Below are 24,445 nucleotides of genomic sequence, written 5' to 3'. Positions count from 1 at the left end.
TCAGCGCACAGTGGGAGAGTAAAAGAAGGTTGGAAAGGCAAGTCAAGTAACGTGCAACCTCATGATGTAGTTACGTGACGGAGTGATTTAGTAAATGCAGGATGAGTCAAAAAGGAAGGGTTGGAACAAGCCAATCTTCCACACATATAAGAATCTTTTTCTAGGAGAACAGCTCGAGGTTTTGAAGAAAAGGAGTGCTGCTAGTTAAAAAATGAAATAAATTGAAGTACTTTTCTGGGTCTAGATTTTGGACTAATGTCAGTCTGTCTTCCTTTTGTTTGTTGCAGTTGCATTATGTATTTTAAATGGGGGTTTCACTGCTGCCCTCATAGGGTGCACAGGACAGATATAAAAGGGTCTGAAGAGAATGTCCTTGTTTCATTACTGCTGCTCGAAATTATCTGGGCAGCCACCTGACTTAGAAGAATCTTTTCACATATTTTTAAAGATTTTTTTTTGTATGGATTTTGCAGTTTGTATTTCTTTTTTATTGCTCTTCAGTTTTCACAGTTACGTGTAGTACAGTACACAGAAAATTGTCTGTAGCCATTCACATACTTTGTAGCGACATACAGAAAATGTTAAGGTCACCATCAAATCTTGGAATGTCCTCCTTTCCATAGTAATTTCAATCTCTTCTTGCAGAGCTGTGTTCCCCTACCCTATCTTATTAATAAACATGGCACCTTTCTGTTTGCTTCTCTTTCCACCTGCACAGCTGTAGTCTTCTCTTTCAGCAAGAGACAGTCATAATTTTGTTTGTGACACTGAAATACCAATTTGTTATTCTTTATGGATTGTACACTTGGGTTTTCCTTATGGAATAGAAATTAAAAGAGCACTGACATTTAGAATATTAAGGAACTACTCCAACTGATTATAGTCTTGTTAAAATGAGTCATACACTTTCAGTCCAAACTTCTTGACATACACATCCATATATATCAATTACTATGACATCATTGAAGGACTATTTTTACCTTGGTAATAAAAGCTGATTACATCTGTCAACTTTTCAAATGATGCTTAATCCAATGAATGTAAAGACAGGTCAGGAGAGACACTTGCTCTCAAATAATAGCTAAGATGATTTTATATGTCTGAAAATGCTGTGCATGTAAAATATTCGCAGTTTTGAAGCGTAAGTGAAAACTGCACTGTAGAAACACAAAATAAATTAGGTTTACCAAGAAGAATTAAACTCACCTGTCAACAAAAGCATGGTGTAGGATGAAGATAGGATCATTCGCAGAGCCTTGTACTTGGGACATGGAGCCATTCATGTAGATGTGAAGGGCATTATGCAAACCACTTTGAGATATGTTTGATATCGCAGTGTGTGGATCAGCGAAACCTGTATATTCCAGAGAAAATCACATGCTGATACTACAATGCAGAGAATTCTTTCACCAGTAACACTGAAGATCAAAGCACCTAATTTCAACTCATTTACTTTCAGCATTTTAGAAAAGAGCTTCAGAAAACATGTAAAGGAGTATTAATAAATTTCAAAGGCATAGCAAAGATGAAATTAGAGTAAGCTAAATTAAAACTCCTGCCATGTAGCTAATGCAGCATGTCAGCAAATGTACTGCTTAATTGGTTTATATTTTTAAATTTCTACATCCATCCTGTGTGACTGTAAAAAGGAAACCTAATTCCTGCAGGTGTTTATGCATGTATGTTTATTCACATTAAACTTACTCTTTTTTTTTCTTTTCATTTTTTTCTCTATCCTTAGGTATTTCTAAGGTACAACAGGCTAGTGTATCTCATCATATATGCAGCCATTTAATATCACTTATCTCTACAGAACTCATTCTTTAATTCAAAGGAGACAATGCAATACATGCTATATCTTTACAAAAGGGGTTTGTAAATAATTAGTAAAATATTAATGCATGTGTATATGGTTAATAATCAATTGATGATCTTCTTTCACCTTCCCTCTTGAGCATGAAAGTCTGTGGACTGCTGTTATTTTGAATCTCTCCTAGAATACAGGCTTTACAAGTAGGTCACACAGAGCAAACCCTGAATTTCTGATCTGGTGTGGTAGCCTCCCCACACACCAGCTTTGGTGCTGGTAACCTTTTCTGAGCATCGTAACAGACAAGCCTCCTCCCTAATTTTAAGGACTCAAAATCAAAGTCAGCTAAACCACGTGGAACTTCTCTGGTTTTCTGTAAGAAAACATCTTAACCTGATGCTAGCCCTACTGCCATCTCTGATTTGGTTCACAAAGGTGTCATATTATCACAATTTCTTTATGTTGTAGGATGAGAAAACATAATGTAGGGATATTGAAACATCTTTAAAAATCAGTAATCCAATAAAAAGGGCTTTGAGCAGTATGCATATTGTGCTGCTGCTCTGTGTTTTCCCAATATTGTCACATTTTATCAAAGATGGGAAAAAGAGAAAACTCTCTGGGAAATTCTTGATTCACAGAAGGTATTGATTGACACGTGGCCATTGATGTTTTATTACTAAATAACATTCTGTCAGTTTGGAAACTTGACTATTAGACACCGAGAATGATCTGCTGGTGGGCTATTTTCACCTCTTCGTGCTTCTAAATTCCCTTATGAGGCTTTGCCTTGTCTAGCAACGTCTTCAAGCAAAATCTTTTGGTGAAAAGTCCTGGAGAATTTTCATAGAATTGTAGAAGCATTTGAGTGAGAAAGGATTTTTAAAGGCCATTTAGTCCAACCCCCTGCAATGAACAGACACCTACAGCTTGATCAGGTTCCTCAGAGCCTTGTCCAGTCTGACCTTGAATGCTTCCAGGGACGGGGATCCACTGTATCTCAGGGCAGCATTTTTCAATACTGCACTATATACTAAATGAAGCCTATCTATTACACTAAGGGTCAAATACACCCTGTGACACCTAAGAATCAATATACAATAATAACTGTCTATCTTTTTCATGGCAATATTATGAAAAACATTTCAAGAAATTCGAAGTAATTCAGAGAAGAAAACATAATCAGGAGAGTTGGAAGAAGTAGAGTCGGCTGATGATGAAAAGACTTCAAGGTAAGGTAAATCTGGATTTAGGAGAGAGCAACAATCATGTTAATGCTTACAGATAACTGCAAGTGTCAAGTACATCCAAAGTGGAACAGGATTATTGAAGATGATGCATGGGAGCATAAACATGGGCAGAATTTCTCAAAGGGAAAATCTTGTCCACAGGAAGTTGTCTGATAGGGAGTGCTATACTACCTAGTTGCCACCTAGCCAAAAAAAAAAAAAAATTAAAAAATAAAACAGAATAAAATATATCTCTAAAGGTGCTGTGAAGAATAATGCATGTTGACATTTTGACCAGAATTGATAGGAATTGATTGCAACAATTTTGGCCTTGCTTACAGGTAGCTATAGTGTGTGACCACTGGAGTGGAGTTAGTTGATTTAGCAATACTCCTTACCAGGGAATCTCTGTGAATCTTAACTGAAAAAGATGCATATGTATATCATTCTGAAACTACTCTTTTACTTACATTCAGCTGCATTATAATATACTGAAGGTAAGATAGATTTGTGTAGGGTCTAGGCAGAAGGACAGATCTAGTGGTTGGCAACCCATTGCAGGAGATCTAGTGGTTGGCAACCCATTGCAGGGTTGATCATAGAATTTGATCATAGATCCTAGAATTTGATCATAGAATCATAGAATGGCATAGGTTGGAAAGGACCTTAAAGATCATCAAGCTCAAGTTGGAACTTCATGATCCTTGGGGTCCCTCCCAAACTAACTGTGAGGGACTCCAAAGATCATCAACTTCCAACTTCCAACTTGATTTTGATGATCTTTAAGGTTCTTTCCAACCTAAGCCGTTCTATGATTGTATGTTTTGTATCAGACATTAGATACTTTCAAAAATTTCTTAATGCACTGCAAATACTTTATCTAATATTTTAGAAAAAAATATACAGAACATTCTGGCTCTAGTCAACTTTCATGAAACTTCTGAATTTCAGCAATTTATTGCAATGATCATATGCTCACAAGTAACTGGGATGCTTTTAATAACCCCAACATCCCATCTCCCAGTTAATTGGGGTGCATTTAGTCATTCTCAAAGGTGCGCCATGAGAAGTTAGGAAAGTCCATACAAACATTAAAGCTAGCAGGAATAAAACTGTAGTTTGATATTAATTCATTTTATTTGTCTGGATATTAATCTTTTCTTTCAGGCAAACTGATATCACTGCCTGTGAACAGGGCAGCTCCTTCCACCTGTTTTGCATTATGGTGCGTGTGCCCATCCTCCCCCATGTACTGAATGCAGCTGTTCTTAACCCTTCTGTGAACTGAGTTAACTCACTGAACTGACAGAATACGCATGCAGTATCTTATGCAATGATTCTCAGTACCAAAAGGTGGTGAGAGTGACTGGCTAGAGGACTGAGGAAATTGCACAGAGAATTAGGTGGTAGTGAGCTATTAAATCATCCAGCCAGTATAGAAAGCTGAATCACTCAGACATCCTTCTACGTTCTCATTTAATTATGGTGTATTAGAAATAGCCAGTAGGGCATACATCACTGAAGAGACTTGAAGTGTTACCAGTGATTTTAGTGAGAGAAGAATCATATTTGTAAGTGATTATAAATGTGATTCTGCTCCTACTTATAACCTTGTAGATCAGTAACAATGATTCAATGAAGTTGAAGCAACTTCAATAGAACCAGGCTAAATTAAATCAGATGAGAATTTAGCCCAAAGTTTATTATAGGAGGAGCTAATCATGTCACTCACAATTAAGGCTGCCTAACTCTTTTAGGATGATATATAGGTGGTTCTCATTAAAAATGCAGTAAGTTAAGTATATGTCTTTTAATAGAGAATTTAACTATACTAACTTTAGATTTTACTGTCTAATGTCAGAGTCCACAGACGTTCCTGTATAATCTATCAAACATTATGTATTTCAAGCAGGTACTGTTTCCCTCAAGTGCTCATTTGCCACTGTCTGAAGTGCTGTAAGTATGTTTAGTGAAGGGTATGCAGACCTTGGAGAGCATTAGAAGCCTTCAGTGCTACAGAAACGGGTGAACCATTCCAGAAGTCCTTTCTTCTCTGATTATTTTAACGGACTGCCTAACCTCTGTGATACTACTGATGTCTGTGAAATATTTATTGTTGTTTTGTTTTTAAACCTCAAAACTTTCTTAAAAAATATAATATAGTTTTGTATGACTTTCTAGGCCTGTTATTGGGGCATCAGGGACTTTAAAGGCCAAATTCTGCTCTGCATATTGCATATCCAAGTGCAGCTGACTGATACACATAGTGCCACTCTGGACAGGCATGACACTTTAATAAGGGTTTCTACATTTGGGTGAAGCTCAGGACAGACAGATGCACATGCCATAAAACAGGAAAGAAGATACAGATATAAAAATTTTAAGGCCATATCCTTACAGGTCTTTGAAGCTAGTGGTGTTCTTCTGACTTACAGTGGTGGAGACTTTCAGTAATTGGAAACATATTTTCTCAAGCAATGTTATTATTGTAACCACTCTAAAGTGAAGCAACTGCAAGATCTGCAGAATTTGGACTAAAGGGCTGTAGCAAATGAAAGTTTGTGATTATCTAATTTAGACCACACCACCACCTAGGGTTTTTACTTATAATGATTCTTGTAGAACTTCACTGTGATCTGAGATGAACAGTCTTTCTGGTTATCTGTTCAGGACTCTCTGTGACTTGATAGCACTTTCTCAATGTGCAGCCCAGCTTTACTCAGAGGTTGAGAATTTAAGCCGGATGAGAGATGTTGGCTGTAGGCTAAAACTTTTTTAATTAGAAGTTTTCTGCTGGAAAACTTCATTTTGAGAAACCATTTTTTGTTAGCTATATGGATTACAGTGAGAATACTGAGAAAAGTTTTCCAGATGAAAATATCTCACGGGATAGGATCTTACAGGATGTTCTATTAAACTGAAATTACATTTTGAAGTGCTTGATGTTCTGTTCCATTATTTCATGACAGGACAAGAGTAACAATACATAATTGTGTCAGACGACGGACTGCTATGGCACTTGATACTATGTGTCCTGAGTTAATTCATGAATAATCAAAGTGATATAGAGTTTTAGAATCTGAAGAATATTGTTTTACCCATTTGTGGAAAATTTAAGAGGCACTGATCTTCATTTGAAATTGCCATGAATATACTCATCTTACATGTGGAAAAAAAGTATTTTTTTGACTACCTCTAATTCTTAGAACGTGTCACATTAAAGCTGACCTACACAAAGAAGCCCAAATCTTAATTTACAGTCAGCTGATCGTCACCTATGGCTTATAATATCAACTGATTTTCTGTACTCTTCTTGCATCCAAGATGCGTCTGATGAAGTCAGTAGTGTTTTCCACTTAGGACCTTTGTTCAACAAATCCTAAGTAAAATATTACCTCCAAGGAAAAATATGCCACCTGCTTTTAATCCACTGTTTTTCAAAGTAGAAACTACTGTTTCAGAGTAAGAGGACATCCTGAGTGTTCAGTTCTACTAGTTGGTTGTTTTAACAGACTGTATTGACCTTAGCTGATCATATTTGTTGTGGTTACTCATAATTGACATCAGTTGTGTCTGCATAGCAGTGTTATCTCTCAGGCAAACATGGATTCAGTGTGGTGCTGATGACTACCTCTTAGATGGTCAAAATGTGCTTATTCCAGTTCACATGGATGCTCAGACATGGAAGGGCATGAAGTTTTGTCCAGAAGTGCATGATGTCTAAATCTGGAATACTCTGGTTTCATCTTTAAGTGACCACAGCTGTTTTCCATTACAGAACTAAAGTTGAGGAGTAAATCTCACATGGGTGTAAATCAAGAGCCACTCCATTAGAATCATTGGCTTGGTTCTGCTCATCTTTTGTAAATCTAAAGTAGCACCACTAAGTAAAGGGAGTTACTTTGGATTTACTTTGGATCTAGAAGAAATTAGAATTTGACCTTAGTTGTATCGGCACAAACTTGGGTAAACCAGTAAAGAAGGATTTAAAAGAAGGAAATAAATGCTAGGATCTATGAACTGTTAGCAAATGTGTGAGAATGCCATTACAGTACAGCACAACGGAAGCAAATTAGCAGTCTCATTTTGGCATCTGTATGTAACAAAAAGTGAAGCAGATCATTTGTAAGAAAAGAGCTACCAAAATGTATCTATTCATTGTGAGTTTTTTGTTGGTGGTGGTGGTTTTTTTTTTTTTTTTTTTTTTTTAGTAAAGGACTTCCTACTGTCTGTTTCAATCTTAGCATGTATTTTTGACGAGGTACTGCACTTCACTGTCTTTAGTTGAATAAACTGAAATGTTTATGGACCTGAGGTGTAAACTTAAGTGTCAAAATAATTCAGATTAAAAATAATCTCAATGGGAAAAAAAAAAGTGTCTTAAAACAAGTTAACTCCATATTGGAATAGAAAAGTTCTCAGAGTATTCAGAAGTCTTGTATTACATATCCTATTCAACTTTCGCAGACAGGAAGGCAGTAACTCAATTTGATGGACAAGATCTGGGTAGTATTCTGGAACTCTCAGTTTTTTAATTACTGTTACTTTTCAATTTTAATGCATTTTAAGAGAATGAGGAATACACTCAGAGAAAAACCTGAAGGTGCTCTTGAAGCAGAATCTTAATTAAAAACTAAAACCAATTGTCTGAAACAATTTTGTGCTTGTGGAAGCACTAAAGAGGGTAATGATAGTTGTATGGGAAAGGAATGTCCTATTCTTCAGCAATTTTTTGTAATAATTTTCAGGAGAATGAGTTAAAAATGCCTTTTATGAAACAAACACCGAACAGATTTTAGGACTAGCTGGTTTTATAGATAGTTCAGGCTACAAGGAGGAGCTATTTCTGCACTCTATTGAACTTCATTTTCTTTCATAACAGCTCTGGAGAACCGTAGATAGAGCTCCTTCAGCTAGGCTATTAAAGTTATAAAACAATATGGTAAGGGCACTGGGAGTTGGACAACAGGAAACATTACTTTCTTAACAGGATTTCCCCTGGTAGAGAGAGAATTGTAGTACTGAGTTGGAGTTTTGCTTTTGGTTTCACATCTATGGAATGTCCAAGGACAGGACATTTATTGTCTCAATCTGTTCCCACTGAGCTTTTTCTTACTGTAGTGCATCCTCTTAGCCTTCCTCCACATTGATCCTAGGACTTGCAAAGGGCCTTCCCCATTGCTACAGAAAATTGCTCCATCTCTCTTCTTTGCTCTTTGAACTACATTGGGGGAATCATTCAGGCACTCTAAAAAGGCTATTATGCACGCACATCTCGATGGACTGAAAAAAAAAAAAGATATAAATTCACTCTATCCTGGCTATAGGCTAAATGGATGCATCCAGAGGTCATGCAAAGCTATGTCCAAGATAATATATGCTACTTCTGTAACTACCTAAGCTTCTGGATCATATCTGGCTTGTGTTCATCCTCAAGGACATGTCGTTTTGTCCCAGGTTTATAGGAGGAATTATCTAAATCACGGTAAATCCATGAGAGCTCATTGGTGCCTAGCCTAGTGATAATAAGCTGGAGCTTCACAATCTCAGTAGAAATATGAACATTCTTCCGGTTCTAGAGATTTGTTATACAGAACAGGAAAGCTCACTTGGAGGAAAATTTGATCTACGAGTGTTTCTTCAGGATGTAGAGACATTGCCACAGTTCAGATAAAACATGGTCTCTTCATAGTGTGCTTGGCTGATGACTCTAGTATATTAATAAAGATCAGCCATGACTGCCATGACAGTAATGTGACAGAGGCAAGAGAAAAGAATGATAAATTAATCAGACAAAAACCCTGATTCTGGTTTTAGAATTTAAATAACTTCCTGGCTTCCTCTTTGGGAGAGGTATGTGCTTCCTCAGGTCAAGGTACAATTTAATGAGTAGTTATAACTCTGAAATTAAGCCTTTGAAAGTGAAGGGTCCATTTTGATTCTATGGCTCTATACACTGTGCCTTTGGCTTTGTTTACAATACTAACAGCAACACTCATGATTTTTTGTCTTGTTTATTTCATTTCCCTTTTCTCTACTTTTCCATTTTTACTCTTCACATTTATTCATATATGTTGTGGAGAAAAATGTATAGAAAGTTATGCCACCTTTTTGTTTCCTGAACTTTTTTTTTTTTTTTTTCTCAAATGTAAAAACCACAACTGTCAACAAAAACTGTTCAGAGCTGGAGTCAATAAATATCTTTATTTTCTTTTGTTTTCAGAATGCATATTTCACTTTTTTTAACCTTTTTTTAGTACTGAAACAGATTCTTTTTTTTTTTTTTTTTTTTTTTTTTTTTTTTTTTTTTTTTTTTTTTTTTCCCCTTTATGGCATTGCATACTGCATCAAGAGTAATACCAGACAATTAAAAGCTTTGCTTTGTTATCCTCACACCAAAGTCTATACCGTATTTTTTGGTCCTTGTGGCTTCCTTGCAAGTAAAACCTCTGGCATATCAATGAAAATATGGCCAATTTGATTCAGCAGATAAATAATACAGCAGGGAAGTAATGTTTTTTGGTAACTATAATGTGCTAGCCTTGTTTACTAGCAATTTAGCAAGTTTTGAAAGAGATTGGGTCAATAGATAATTAAGAATAACAATTCTATTTACAAAAGAATCCTCGTTTATCAGCAAATTAGGAACCTTTATAGTGGATTGGCTAATTAGATAACTGAGATGAATAACTAAACACTTCAGCAAAAGGTGCTGTAGTTAGACTAGATTTCAGGAAGAAATTCTTTACTGTGAGAGTGATGAGACACTGGAACAGGTTGCCCAGTGAGGTTGTGGATGCCCCCTCTGTGGAACATTCAAGGCCAGGCTGGATGGAACTGTGAGCAACCTGGTCTAGAGGGAGGTGTTGTAGCAGAAGATTGGAACTACATGATCTTAAAGGTCTCTTCCAATCCAAACCATTCTGTGATTGTATGATTAATGTTCAAGGTATAATGTCATCCTTAGTCCTTGGATTCTGGGGTGAAGCTACTACGAGTTGCTGAATGCATCTACACAACCCAAGTGGCAGCATCTTCTTTCACCCTTGACATTCAGCACAGTCCCTGGAAGACAGACTCAGGATAATCCTGCAGTCTGCATGGACTTGGTTGCAATCATGGGAAAGTAGGTTATTAGATTATCTGTTTTTATCTGTTTTTATGCAGATATATTTCTGTGCCTGGTACTGACTATTGTTGAAACAATGTCTCATAATAGATGGATTTAGGGTCTGGTCTAGTCTGTGCTTTCAATATTTTTAACATGGTACTTCCTGTATGTTGATAGGAGTAAGTATTATATATAATACTTATTTAATAATTATTATTATTTTATAATTATATATGGCATAATACAATATATATTTATACAATTTTACATTATAGTATATTATGCTATATAATTATGAGTGTGCATAACGAAATTAGCTAAAAACATCTAAAATTTAAAAGCTCTAATCCTAGAGACAATCAGGTTACTGACAGAAATGTCATAGCAGAGTGAAGCGTTACCTTCCAAAGTGTTTCGGAAGCTGTAATTGGCCATTTTATCCATGGATCCAGATTCATAGTGAGTGAGTGACAGACAAAATTCAACTTCTGATGAAGACGGGAGCCTTGGGGTCCTTGATTTGTCATTGTTTCCAGGATTTCGAAGTATAGGCCCTTCAGTAGTGGCGTTGCATAAAGCCTGTTGGCTGTTGTACTCTTCAGATCGAGTGCAGATTACCTGTACAAAACACTTTCTATTAGCAAAGTTGCAGTTAAAAAAAAAATGAAAACAAACAAAGAGATACTTTAATTACTATATTAGGAAGAGGTGAAGGAAATGTATGATACAGTAAGGCTGTTGCAAGAATATATATTTACAATTGTCTATGTAATATCTTAATATAAGAAGATGTTTCATGGAAAACATCACCCTACTATGGTGCAAATTTTGAAATAATGCACCAATGACTGTCCATGTGGGATAATGTATCACCTTTTTTTGCACTTGGAAACTCATGAAAGCTAAATTCAGTGTTATCAATCAGTGCAGCAGGATTCAAACGGAGTTAAACCTTTTGCTGCAGTTGCAAAAAGGAGGCTTTTGGCTTCAACAGACTACTGAACAAAGCCATAATTATGGACTTGTCTCCGTATGCAGTAAAGGAGAAAATTGTTGACTTGGAACATGAAAACAATTGTAATTTGGTCTGAAAATATCTATCTGTGCTTTGTCAAACTAAATGGACAAATCACTTAGTTTCACTGTATCTTGATGACTTTTTATGTACAAAATGAGAAAATACCATGTTCTTCACAAGAAGATGCACATATATCAAAATCTGAGGTGCTGTTTTCATGGATATTGGAAAAGTATTAACATTCAAAAGTTTTTCATCCTGGGAGTGTATCCTTGTTTCATCAACTGAAACAATGGAGAATGTGTGTGAAAGCACCATATTTGCATTGAATGAGGTGGAGGAACGTGAGGTTCTCCATGATGGAAAGAAGTGAATGGGAGATTTCCTTTGCCACTGCTAATTGTGTACAAATTGCCAGGAATGAAGAAACACTTTAGGGCAACCTGTGCAATCAATAGAGAGAAGCATCTCCAGAGTGTTATTCAGCCCTCCCAAACCAGATGTCTGGTAACTGAGATGTACTTACTTCCAGGGGTGCCAAGCTCTCTCCACTTTCACAAGACAGTGAAAGAAAATGTGTAAAAAAAATCAATGTGGGAACAGTCTCTGGACTGCAGTTAGCAAGGAAAGCAAAATTAAATGTTCTGCTTAATGTTCTGTTCCTGCATTAGGGTGGGATGAATCGCACCCTGGAGGCATGGATATGCCTCTGAAGTCACTTAAGACAGAGTCAAAAGCAACCTGCTTCACAGCCTAACAAACTTTTGGAAGACTGGAAGGAGATGAGAAGAGAAGAATAATTTCCTAACTGATTTGTCCACATAGAAAATGTGTGACAGGACTGGTGATAAAACCTAGATTTCTTAAGGATCTGGAGCTCTTAAATGATAAGCTTCTTATGAATATGAATCATATGAATCTCATGAATAAATTCCTCTTTTTTTTTTCTTTTTCTTTTTCTTTTTTTTTTGAGATAAGAAAGCTTATCAGAGAAATTTATCCATTGAGACTGCTCTGATAACTGAAATTTGCCCTGGTATATTAAAACTGCTAAGGTGCCCTTGGAGGATGAAGGTGATTGTCCATCAGGGTTTAACATGCACAGAACTCAATTTCTTTTGGCAGATCTCCCAAGGATTGTGCTTCCAAGAAATTTATTTTCAGATTTCACCGAGAAGGAAGGGGTAGCAAGATAGAGAGACCTACACTTGAAAACACAAAGCATAGCTACACAGCTGTTTTGATGACTGTTTTCTCATTACTCTGATGAAGTTCAACCAAAGTTAAAAGGAAAGCAGGGGGATGATTCATGTGGGAGATGTTACAGTAATTTTTTTTGCTTATAAAGAATGCACAATCTCAAGTCCCTATAAATGCACTAGTGAAGAAAACTGGTGAGCCTTGCCTGGTGGACCTCAACTCTTTTTCCCAGTCAGCACTTGGCTCAGAAACTGCAATCACAAAAGCTTTCTTTCCACCTTGGTTTTCTCCAGTCCGTTTGTAGAGTTCTCCTGGCTTTGCTGCCTTGTCATCTCTTGTCTTTTCATCCTCTGCCCACTACCCAGAGATATAACCCCACTCATCATAAAGAGGAATCATGCATTGCTTTCACAACTGGCATCTCAGACACTCAGGGAGCCTTCAAGCATGAGTTCAAATATATCTAAACGAAAGAACATGGCCCCGTTGTTTTGTTTGTTTGTTTTTAGTGTGATTTAATTACACTCAATGTTAGGAGGCTTATAAATGCCTAAAGTGTTATTTTTTTATTCAATTTGTGTCTCTGTGTAGCCCTTTTTAACTGACCAAGTAAACAGAAGCAAGATGCTGTAACGTATCTGGTAGTGAATGATCATGAAATGCCCACATTAGGGGCAGGAATGAAAGTGCCTGTAAGTGAAAGTAACTGCGCCTTGCCTGCCCTGAACCAAACATTGAAGTCTGGCTGTAAAATGAGCTTGGGTGCTTTTCCATAAGGGTGTGATTTAGGTGTTACAAGTTATAGTTCTATCCTGAAAATATTATTTGCTGTTTTATCAGTCAGGTGAAGTGTTAGTAGTAACAGCACATAGGGCAGTCAAAAGCATCTTTTTTTATCCTTCTGGATTTAATCTGCATAATGTTTACACAAAATAGGTCATAGCATTGCCTTTTTTTTCCCTTTCAGTATGAGGTCTTTCTACTAAAAAAATGCTCTTTAAACACATTTTGTATTCCATTTTTGAACAGTTCTGAGCAAATGTCTCTGTTCACTCTGAACAAAGCCTCACATTCAAACTGCACCCAGCGTCTGTATGCACAAATCCACTGGCTACACAGAAATCGTTACAAAGATTCTCTGAGGAACAACTTATGTAAGCAATAAGCAGAGCAAACACCAGTAGATGGCAGTCCAGAATGCACAGCAACATTCATGGGCTTCGTGTCAAAAAAAAAAAGAAAAAAAGAAAAAAAGAAAAAAAGAAAAAAAGAAAAAAAAATCCCTTGGTGCACTGCAGCTGAGATCTTCTGCACAGCTCTTTGTATCATTTCTTAGAAAACAGGCTGTAAATGTGCAGAAGCATTGCTGCTGTTTAGTTTGCTCCTGCTTGCACAGGCCAGCCCCTGGGCTGAAGTAAAAGGAATTGCTTTTGGCAAAGTTCAGTCTTTTATCTACCACTTTTAAACTCAAAGCTTTGGAGTTTTGAGTGACAAATTATTTTTGCTTATTACACAGAGACATGCAGTACATGTAACATATACCTGAAAAGTAACATACACCTGGAAAAGTTGGTGAATAATTTTATTGGGTATTGAAATGGCTGCTCACTGAAAAAGTGGTCTGAAATTCCTTTGGTTGTTGAGGAAGTGCAGCCTGTAAGAATTGAATCTGCACCTCTGCATACTGCTTCCTCAGAGAGCCAGTTCCTAACTCTGTTCCTCCTATGAGCCCACAAACCACAGATCTACCCTTGTCTGGAAGATGTATCAGAACATTTTTGTGGTTCTATGCTCCAGCTTAATACGCATAAAATAACACTTTGGAGTGCAGCCAGAGCAACCACTTGCCTGTGAGGCACATCGTGCCTCTCTCAGGGGTGAGAAATAGGCATTTCCAAGCTGTCCTTTGGTGCAGTTGGTCATCCTTCTGTACTCAGCTCTGGTGAGGCTACATCTCCAGTACTGTGTTGAGTTTTGGGTCCCTCATTACAAGAAAGACATTGAGGACCTGGAGCGTGTCCAGAGAAGGGCAGCGAAGCTGTGAGGGGTCTGGAGCACAAATCTTTTGGGAAACAACTGAGGGAACTGGGATTGTTCAGTCCAGAGGAGAGGAATCTGAGGGGAGACCTTATCACTCTCTACAACCAGCTGAAAGGGAGGTTGTGGTGAGGTAGGGATTGGTCTCTTCTCCCACGTAACTAGAGATAGGACTAGAGGGAGTGGCCTCAAGTTGCACCGCGAGAGGTTCAGGTTGAACATTAGGAAAAATTTCTTCTCAGGAAGACTGTTTATGCACTGGCACAGGCTGCCCATGGAGGTAGTGAAGTCATTGACTCTGGAGGTGTTCCGAAAATGTGGAGATGTGGCATTGAGAGACATGGTTAGTAGGCATAATTGTAAGACATAATCTAATCTTAATTAAATGGCAAAGCTCAGGCATTTTCTTCACCAAAGAGGAAAAATACACGGAAATCCCCAAATCTACAATAGAACAAACTGTACTTTGGGAGCTTACTTTTATAGGCAGCACTTTAGCAGGTGCTGTGTCTATAGCAGCCCAAATGGTTTCTAAGAGATCGTGTATATTTATACTTAATTCTTAATGTACTCCTGAATGTTAGCAGAAATGAGAAGATAAAATAGACAAAGAAAAAAGAAAATTTGTAAACTAAAACTTTGTGAAGAAACTCTAAAAACCTTTATATGCATTCTTTATGCAAGTGAAAAGTCATTAATTATCACTGTGACCCTTCCAGCATAAGCATTAACTGGAAGAGCTATGATACTGAAGGCTACAAATAGATGAGACAAATGTAAAGTGGCAGCTCTAAAACAAACCCAGGCCCTGCAAGGTATTTTCTCAGCCTCCAGAAGAAGTTCATGAGTTTTGTCTATTTGCTCAGAGGCAGCCCAAAACTGGTGGATAACTTACATTGCACTCAACACTTCAAAATGTTGCTGGGGAGGAGTAGAAAACTCTGGTATCAATTAGGGCTGCAATATTCATAAAGTCTTTCTGGCTCAATAGACTGTGATTCCCTGATCTCTCTGTCTCCAAGTTGTGCCCTCTCTGTGTTGCTGTATCTGTATCCACCACAAATTCTCAGACCCATCTTTCTATAGGCAGGATTTTTTTCTAGTGAATTACAAATAAATAAAAAGAAAGAAAAAGCATTTTTTTGTGAAATTCAGTAGCTGTTAATTTCTATAACTTTGAGTATTGTTTTTTGTTTGTTTGTTTGTTTGTTTGTTTTTCCACAGAACTGTAGAACGTCCCACATGGGAAGTAACCCACAAGGATTATCATGTCCAACTGTGGGTTCCACAAAGGAATCAAACCCAAACCCAATGTCTGAGAGTGCTGTCCAAATACTCCTTGAACTCCAGCCGCTTGGGGCCGTGCCTGCTGTTCCATCCCCATAGCCCTCTGGAGCAGACCCTTTCCCTTGCTCCCTCTTGCTTTCCTGTCGCCTCTCTGTTCCCTATGAGGGAGCAGAATGCCCAGAAGTCCATTAATGATAACTTTCTAGTTCAAGTATTGGACAGACCGACAAGAGGTGAAGAACTGCTGGACCTATTGCTCACCAACATAGAGGAGAATTTTAAAGATATTAAGCTTGGAGGTAGCCCAGGCTGCAGTGACCATGTCCTGGTCAAACCTGTGATCTCAAGGAACTCACGCTTGGCAAAGAATGGAATCAGGACTCTGAACTTCAGGAGAGCGAACTTCAGGTTGCATAAAGAGTTGTTGGATGAAATCTCCTGGAAAACTCTACATGGGGACAAAGAAACATAACATAGCTGGCGGCACCCTAAGGATGCCTTTCTGAGAGCACAAGAGCTCTCCATCCTCCAGCAAAAGAAATCAGGATGATGAGTCAGGAAATCACCTGCACATGCTTGAAAAGTGGGCACACAGATATCTAATGTGGTTTAACAAGACCAAGTGCTGAGTGTTGCACTTGGGTTGCAGCAATCCCAGATAGGAGAAGAACTCATTGTGAGCAGTTCTGCAGAGATGGACTTGGAACTCCCGATAGACAAAAAGCTAGACATGAGCCAGCAGTGTGCCCTTACAGCCCAGAAGGCCAACTGCATCCTGGGCTGCATCAGAGAAAGGTGATTGTCCCATTCTCCTCTGCCCTCGTGAGGCCCCAGCTGGAGTATTGGTCTTGGCTGCCCAGTACAGGAACGATGTGGAGGTGTTGGAGCAGGTCCAGAGGATGATCAGAGCACGAAAGCAGCTCTCCTATGAAGAAAGGTTGATGGAGTTGGGCCTGTTTGTCTTGGAGAGGAGAAGGTTCTGTGGAGACCTCATTGTGGCCTACCAGTACTTGAAGGGTGCTTGCTAGCAAGAGGGGAACTGACTTTCCACACAGTCCAAAAGTGATAGGACAAGAGAGAATGGCTTTAAATTAAAATAAGGTAGATTTAAGTTAGATGTTAGGAAAAAATGTTTTACTCAGAGAATGGTGAGGCGCTGGGACAGGCTGCCCAGAGAGTTGTGCATGCCCCATCTTTGGAGGCATTCTAGGCTATATTGGATGAGGCTCAGGGCAGCTTGATCCAGTGGCTGTTAGCATGTGGCATGGGATTGGAAGTGCTGATCTTTAAGGTCCTCTCCAACCTAAGCCATTCTACAATTTCCATTTTTAAAGGTGGACAGAAAACAGTGCTTCGAATTATTCCCTCAGATTATTCAACTAGCAGTACAGTTCCGTGATAAACTGTGCTTAGAATTAAGTAACAGTGCCTGAATAACAGAAATTATTATTTCTTATAAAGTCATATTTCCAAGTAATGGATGTTAAGTACTGCCATTATTAGTTCAAGAGCCTTGTATCCATTTGGTATTTTCGGAGTGTATTTCCCATTTGTAGTATCTTTCCATTTGTAGTTCTGCAGGACGATACAGAAAGAAGTGCTAAGGGAAATTCTTACTGCTTGCATCAAAAAGTTGGCTCTAGGCTTGCACCACCACAGCTGAGAGTAGGCAGCCCTCCACACTATGCAATTACTTCTCACAAATAACTTTTGTTTTAGGAGAGAGAAAATTCAAGGGATGGAGGATGAAGTCAGTGGTGTAGCCTGGTTGCACAACTACAAATCTAAAACAGCATTTATATTCTCCTGCATTATTTTCCTCATTGATTGTCTAGCACATGGGGGATAAAACCCAGAACTCTGATGCTAAATCCCAGCAGAAATATTCTGCATTTAATTGCAGAAGGCTTTTAAAATTTATTTAGGTATTTATTTATTTATATTTATATTTGTAGCTCCATTGACTTCAGTAATTTCCCCACAGAATCACAGAATGGCCAGGGTTGGAAGGGACCTCAGGGATCACGAATCTCCAACTCCCCTGCCACATGCAGGGCCACCAACCTCCACGTTTAATGATAAACCAGGCTGCCCAGGGCCCCATCCAGTCTGGCCTTGAACACCTCCAGGGACAGGGCATCCACAACCTCTCTGGGCAGCCCAAATTGTTTCTGGTGAAGAGGAGAGTGGAATTTCACCCACTTCTATATAAGCAAGCCATCATAATTATTTCTTTAGCAAATTCATTAGCTTGAATAATTATAGACATAAACAGTAAAACTCTCAAAATGTCATGGAAGAGCTGCATTTCCCACCTTGCCCTCTGATAAATTGGTGTGGAATTATAAAACTTGGTAAAGGTGCCGTGCACTCCTAAATAAATCTAAATGCAACATTTGAATCATCAAAAGCAAGTATCCGAAAGCATAGGAAAATCCTTTCTACCCACTCTGAAGTATGAAAGAAGCAAACAAACAAAACCACTAAAGATCCCTGGTAAACTTTCTGGCTAAAGCAGAGGCAGGAATCAAAAGTTTCACTTAGGTGGTAAACATCAGGAAAATGTGGACTGATAATTCACTCAGCTAAGTGGTAACAGCAGTGTGCCAAATAAAAGTAAGGGGAAAGCAAGAATTTCAGCATGTATTCATGGGTATCCATGTTGCCATGGCAACTTCTCAATGGAATAAAGTATTTTCTCCTTTCTTTAGGGATTAAAAAAAAAAAGATAGATGCTGTTCTGCAAATAGACACTTTGCCTTTTTAAAACAATTCCATAACTGTATCTTGAGAAGAATTTCCTCCTGTAGCAGACATTGTTTCATTATGCTTTAGAAACAGACTTAATATTGTAAAAGGACACTACATTTCAGACACGTTATTCAAGAGGTTTCTCTTGCTCTCTTTTTAATCTGTATGCTTATTAAAAACCTAAATTCCTCCACATTTCTGGATCTTCCTCTTCTCCCTCTCTCTCTTTCTCTCTCTCTTTTTTTTTTTTTTTTTTTTTTTTTTTTAAATTCTCTTGTTTATCTACAGAGCTTAGATAATCAACATATTCTGCAGCAGATCTATGCTTTGTGGTTGACGTTAAGGCTGTGTTTGTTTCCTCTCAATTTTCTGGAGTGAGATTCTAATCTCTTATTTTTTGCTATTTAAAGCAACTGTATCAACTAAGTTATTCCATCGTCAGCAAGTGTTAAAAATTGGATTCAATGCCAATAGAGAAATATCAGTTAGTTTTGCATCTTCACCCCAAGCTCACTGACTGAAAATGTCACTCTGTTCAATCTCGGTCATTCTTTCCTGGATAAGGCAGCTGGTAGTGGATGTTAAAGTTAAATAACCCCCTTTGAATTTGAAATTGTGCTATTTTGGAAACTGGAAGCTATTTTGGAAAGTATAACATTTCCAGAAGTGACTGAAAAATATAAGTGATAAACATTCACTTTCAGAAATGACTTGGAAAGCTTCATCAAAGAACTTAGGTGATTGCAGTCATAGATACTGACACTGAATGCATTTTAAACATAGAACAATATTCATTGTTGTGCCTACTGAAGTTATAAAATATACGTGTTTTTAAAGCCACTGATTTCATAAAATGTGTTTGTTTCCATGATATATCTACGACAATAACCTTAAATGAAAAGTTATAAACTGACTAATTCTTAAATATATTCACTGCGACTGGCAAAGCGTTTGGGTTCTTATCTCTAGGATGGAGAAGTTCTAAGAATTTGGATATGGTTAATAATATCTTTGAAAAAGGGAGCTAAATCTAACTATCCGATCCCTCCAGGGCTTTTAGAAAATGTTGCTAGCAGCTTGCTGATTCCTTTATACAACCTACCTCCTACGGCTTTGGTTGTCTCATCCAGTACACTGCACTAAAAGCTCCACTTGACAAATATAGCCAGCTCAATTCTAGTTTCATTTATTCCACGTTAACACTTGTACCATTTCCTGTAACTCTCTATTTAGTTGTGCACAGACCGGGATCAGATCCACTTCATTCTGATAATGCAGTCCAATTTAGTCAGTAGAGTTCATCTTGATTCCTACTATTAGAAATAAGGGTAATCTTTATATATGAAATCAAAACACATGTTTTTTGACTCTATTTATTTTATGTCTATGGATAAAATATATGTGGCCAGGAATATTCCTGGGCACTGAGACCAAATTACAGCATTGCAGAATATCTCAAATTGGAAGGGACCTATAAGGATCACTGAGTCCATTTCCTTGCTCCAAGTCCAAAATCAGACCAAACAGCATGAAATAATCCATAGCTATGCTAAAAATAAAACACAACATCTTAGTTTCCTGAAGAGTGTAACTTCATACAAACAGCCACCTAGAAATGGTCATTGAAAAGTACCTATGAGGGGGGACAACTAAATATAATTATACACATACATTTAACATAGTATGTATGTTTAGATACATATGTATTTATATAATGCATACAAAATTTGTGCCAGAGAACATCCTCAAATAGGTCTGTTATAGTAGATGGAAATGCTTGAGTTTACAGGACTAGACGTAGACCACATTATTTAGAGGGCACAAGTCAAGATTAAATACACAAAACCAGCCCACTAGCCCCAGTTAGTCGTTGTTCTGTAAGGCCAGAATATCAGTGAGCTGCTGGCTTGTATCTCTTTCACTTCCCATTAAATCACTAACACTGCTCAATCTTCATTTGGGTTGTTGGTACAGAAATAAATAGAACAGAGCTCGATTTACACCAACATAATCATAGACTTCAGTGCCAGAAGGGACTGTTGTTATTGTCATTATGGAGTACGTCTGTAGAAGCCAATAGACCTCTGCTACTGTATTTTAGGCACTGTGATAATAATAAGCAAGAGCCAAATAAACTCTAGAAGCTCTCAGTGTTAGAACAGCACAGTATAGTTTGAATATATGAGACTGTATCACCTAGGTAAATATATAATCTTGGTTTACAAACTAACTCACAGTGTTTGTAAGTGGAAGGCATAGCTCTCGAACTTACTTATTTCCTTTGAGCAACAAAGATCGCTTCTTATTTTTCTTTTGAACTACTGAGGTGAACAGCACAGATGTTTCTTCCACGCTCTAAGGATTATTTACTTATTTATTTGCTTATTTATGTTGAAAGCAGACAAGACTAATTGGCTAGTTTTAACTCTTGATGTAGAAAGTCACAGAGAGGAGTAGATCTTCTTAGAACCATTTACTTCATTCAGTCACCAACCATTTTGCAGTGATTGTTTGCTAGCTATTTGCATACATAAACATTTCTTTAACTCAGCTGGCTGCTCCAGCACACACAATCCTATTCAGTCTGATAAAGCTCATGCCTGGAAACAAAAGCATGACTTTCATCCCTCTAGACTGATCTTTATTCATAATGAAATATGTTCTACAGTCAAAGCAGAGATAGAGAGATGAATGAATACTCTAAATGAAGATCCACATAAAATCTGGAAAGCAGTTTACTTTCTCTCCAGATTCTGCACCTCTCTCAAGTACCTGAAGTCAGGTTGGATAGTTGGAGCTTGATCACCTTTTCCCTTTCCCTAGTTCTGCCCTATCCTCTCACCCTCCCCTTACCTTCATCCCTTTGCCTGCCCTTACCTGCCATGAGGAGAAAAATGATGCTGGGCTGAGTAAATTAGGGTTGGTGGGGTGTTGGCCACCCATGTATTCATCAGTGCAGATTACACAGTCCTCTGCATCTCGCCAGTCCCAGTAGGGGATGGTGAAGTTCTCATCACCCGTTATCTTCTGTATCTCACGTTCCCACAGCAGCAGAAAAGCACGATGCCAAGGCAGAAAACCAGGAGCTTCATGGGCAAAATCAATGTCCCTCCACACATTGGAGCCACCTAAAAGTGTGTCTCGAGAGGCATAATAATGCATCCAGACGAAGAGATCATACACGTTGATATTTCTGAACATGGGGTTGGAGCCGTTGTTCATCTGAGCATATGTGCCAGTAGCAATGACATAGTCCTTGCTAGGGATATTCTTTGCTAGGTTAAGGTAGGCAAGGAACTTGTCCTTCTCACTGATGGTGAGCTGGAAGATGTTTCTTCTCGTTCTGAGTCGCCTTTCAGTGCAGTTTTGTCCCGAGAAGCCAAACTTGCACTCCCCACAGTCGAACCCCATGAAATTGCCTCTGCATCTGCATGTCCGGTTGTAAAACACAGAAGGCCAATCCTCTCTATCATCCACTCCTGAGAAAGGAAACTGTGGTCCCAGAGGAGCTTGAGAGAGAAGGATGCGCTGGCAGGTTCCTCTGTTGGAACGCTCCCCGCAAGGGGACCCATCTCCAGCCCAGGGAGGACAGCACTCCTTCCTCAGCAAGCTTTGTGTGTTCGCACAGACTCTGGGGAACTGCCCAGTGGACGGCTGAAGGATGACCAGCAGTGAGCCCATGGCAAACAGAAACATCCTCACAGAGCAGCAGGAGAGCATCAGCGTTATGCTTCAGTGCATGGAGAGTTCTCTCTGACTGTTCCAATGACCTGAGTGTGAAAGAAACTTCTCCACCCAACTGGGAATGCTTCACCACTGACTTCTGCTACTGTGCACCCTGCAGTGTCCTTCCCCATTCCTACCCTGGATGCATTTACACGCAGAATATACTTCTGTGATTAATCTGACTATCACATGTTGTGGATGAAAGCCAACTGACTTTTTTCCCCACCCCCTAAAGGTTTCAAAATGAAGGCAATTATTGCAAAATTTTAATCTTCTGCCTAGCACATGATTGCTTTCTTGTTGCAGTTGGAGAAGAAGTAAGATTAAAATCTGGACACAGGAGCAACAGTTGGCTATTAGGCAACATTGTTTGATAATATGCTTTTGTGTAAATTATTGTTTGAAAAAAGATCCAGAAAATTTGATCAGTTAAGTAAGGACAGTGAACAAAAAAATGGGAAAATGACTATTAGTGTGCAGATAGGAGGGGGGCACAATAAATTATTTGGCTTGGTCTTTTTTTATATTTCAGCTTAAGCTGACTTTCCCAGACCAGCATATGGCAAAGTAACTCTACAAAGTGAAAAATTGTCAAGAAAAAATAATGTTCATTCCCCTGTTATGTCTAGCATTTAAATAGATAACTCCATGCCAAAATCTGCACCCAAATCTCTTCAGTTTTTTTGGAATATACACAATTTGGTATCAGATTTGACAACAGTATTTTTATCAGGATCTGGAAAACAAACCTTGGCTTCTGTCTTCCTCCCATCAGGAAGCACCAAATCTATGTGCTTTGCTCAGTACATTACTCCAGACAACTCGCTCCTTTTTCTTCTTCTAAGACAGCCTGATCTGCAATAGCGGAGCTATACGAAAACTATTAGAAGTTATACCTACTTTGAAATTATCTCTTGAAGCAGGGACAGCTGTTGGTTTACTTGTAGGCAAATTGCACTTAAACTGTGCAGTTTTCTTTAGCTATCATTGTTACTACTAAAACTGCAGGAGTTTTGTTGTCATTGTTGCAGTTGCTTTCATCTCTTATTTTTTCCCTACAAGAATAATGACTACAGAGAACCTCAGGAAGGCAGGAACAATGCCTAGGAAACTAAGTGAGATCTCTGCTGGGAAACGATGCCTTTTGCTGGGATCAGCAGGTCATCACATGACCGTGCTGAGGAGCACGAGGTGCTTTAATCCTGCTGGTTTCTACGCCTCAGATATTCAGGGAGATTATCTCTGAGTGCCGGTGCCTGTGATGGGGGCTCTTGGAGCAGAAAGAGCAAGGGTAAAAGACTTGTATTTTCAGAAATAGTTCTAACCACAGGCTGATGCTTACTGTTTGTCTGGTTCTCCTTGTTCCCATGATAGGCTTGTAAAACAGATTTCATCACGGAAATGCCACTTGTTTGATTTATTTTATTTTCTTTCTTCCTGGCTGTTTGGGAAACCTTTGCAATCTACTTCATTTAGTGTTCCTCCTGCGGAGGCTAGTGCAAAACTGCTACACATGAGAAGAGAGCCATCTCGGAGGATAATGATACGTATTTTCTAATGTTCAATGAAAAGCTGTGGGGATTAAGAAAGGCTTGAGGCAAAGCCTCAGAGCGAACCAGAATAGCACTTAAATGTATATTTAAGCAGACAGCTATACACAAAAACGCATTCAATATCTTTTGTTCATATTCAATAGAGATTTTATGTTCCATGTTAAAGAAAAAAAGAATACAAGTCTTGACGTTTGTCATATGACACATTTCTGAAGCAGCTGGTTAGCAGAAGAATTTTCTGTGAAACTATATGAATGAGAAACTATGAATGAGAAATGTGACTGATGAGAAGCATATGCCGCCCTTCTTGACCTACCAATAAGCAGAGGCTTCCTTTAATTAACTGTCAGTGATTCAGATAGTATTTGGAAAATCAACCTTTCCATCTATAAACAACCATAAGCAAGACAATACATGTTCCTATTCCCCTGCATGATTGAGTCACCAAAACATGAGATAGTCACACCTGATGTGATGCATCCGGGCCAAATTCTTGTCATTAATAATACCTCATAAGACTTTCCATTCCTTCAGACCATCATCATGGAATTCTAGAATATCTGAGCTGGAAGGGACCAGACAACTCCTGGCTACACAAATGACCACCCAACATTCAACCCATTTCTGTGACAGAACTCTAACAGAACAACCATTTATTTTTAACTGAAGTTTGTGTATAAGCTGAAGTCAGACTTAACGACTGAGAACTGTCTTGAATTTTGC

The 24,445-nt window shown here is 38.4% G+C and overlaps 1 protein-coding gene across 1 annotated transcript in view; it reads right to left on the bottom strand.

The window, feature by feature from the left end:
• TYR (tyrosinase) overlaps window positions 1-22,139 on the bottom strand; it is a gene marked incomplete at both ends in the record, with an annotated part of 46,151 nt that extends 24,012 nt beyond the window's left edge. Inside the window, 3 exons of the mRNA XM_079549106.1 lie at window positions 1,207-1,354; window positions 10,552-10,768; window positions 21,321-22,139. Coding sequence (XP_079405232.1) covers window positions 1,207-1,354; window positions 10,552-10,768; window positions 21,321-22,139 — 1,184 coding nt within the window. The remainder of the gene's footprint in view (window positions 1-1,206; window positions 1,355-10,551; window positions 10,769-21,320) is intronic.
• Window positions 22,140-24,445: the final 2,306 nt, after the last annotated feature.

The sequence above is a fragment of the Tetrao urogallus genome, assembly GCF_951394365.1.
Source record: "Tetrao urogallus genome assembly, chromosome: 1".
Lineage (NCBI taxonomy): Eukaryota > Metazoa > Chordata > Aves > Galliformes > Phasianidae > Tetrao > Tetrao urogallus.
The sequence above is the reverse complement of the archived record's forward strand: the minus strand, read 5'-3'. Positions and strand labels throughout refer to the sequence as shown.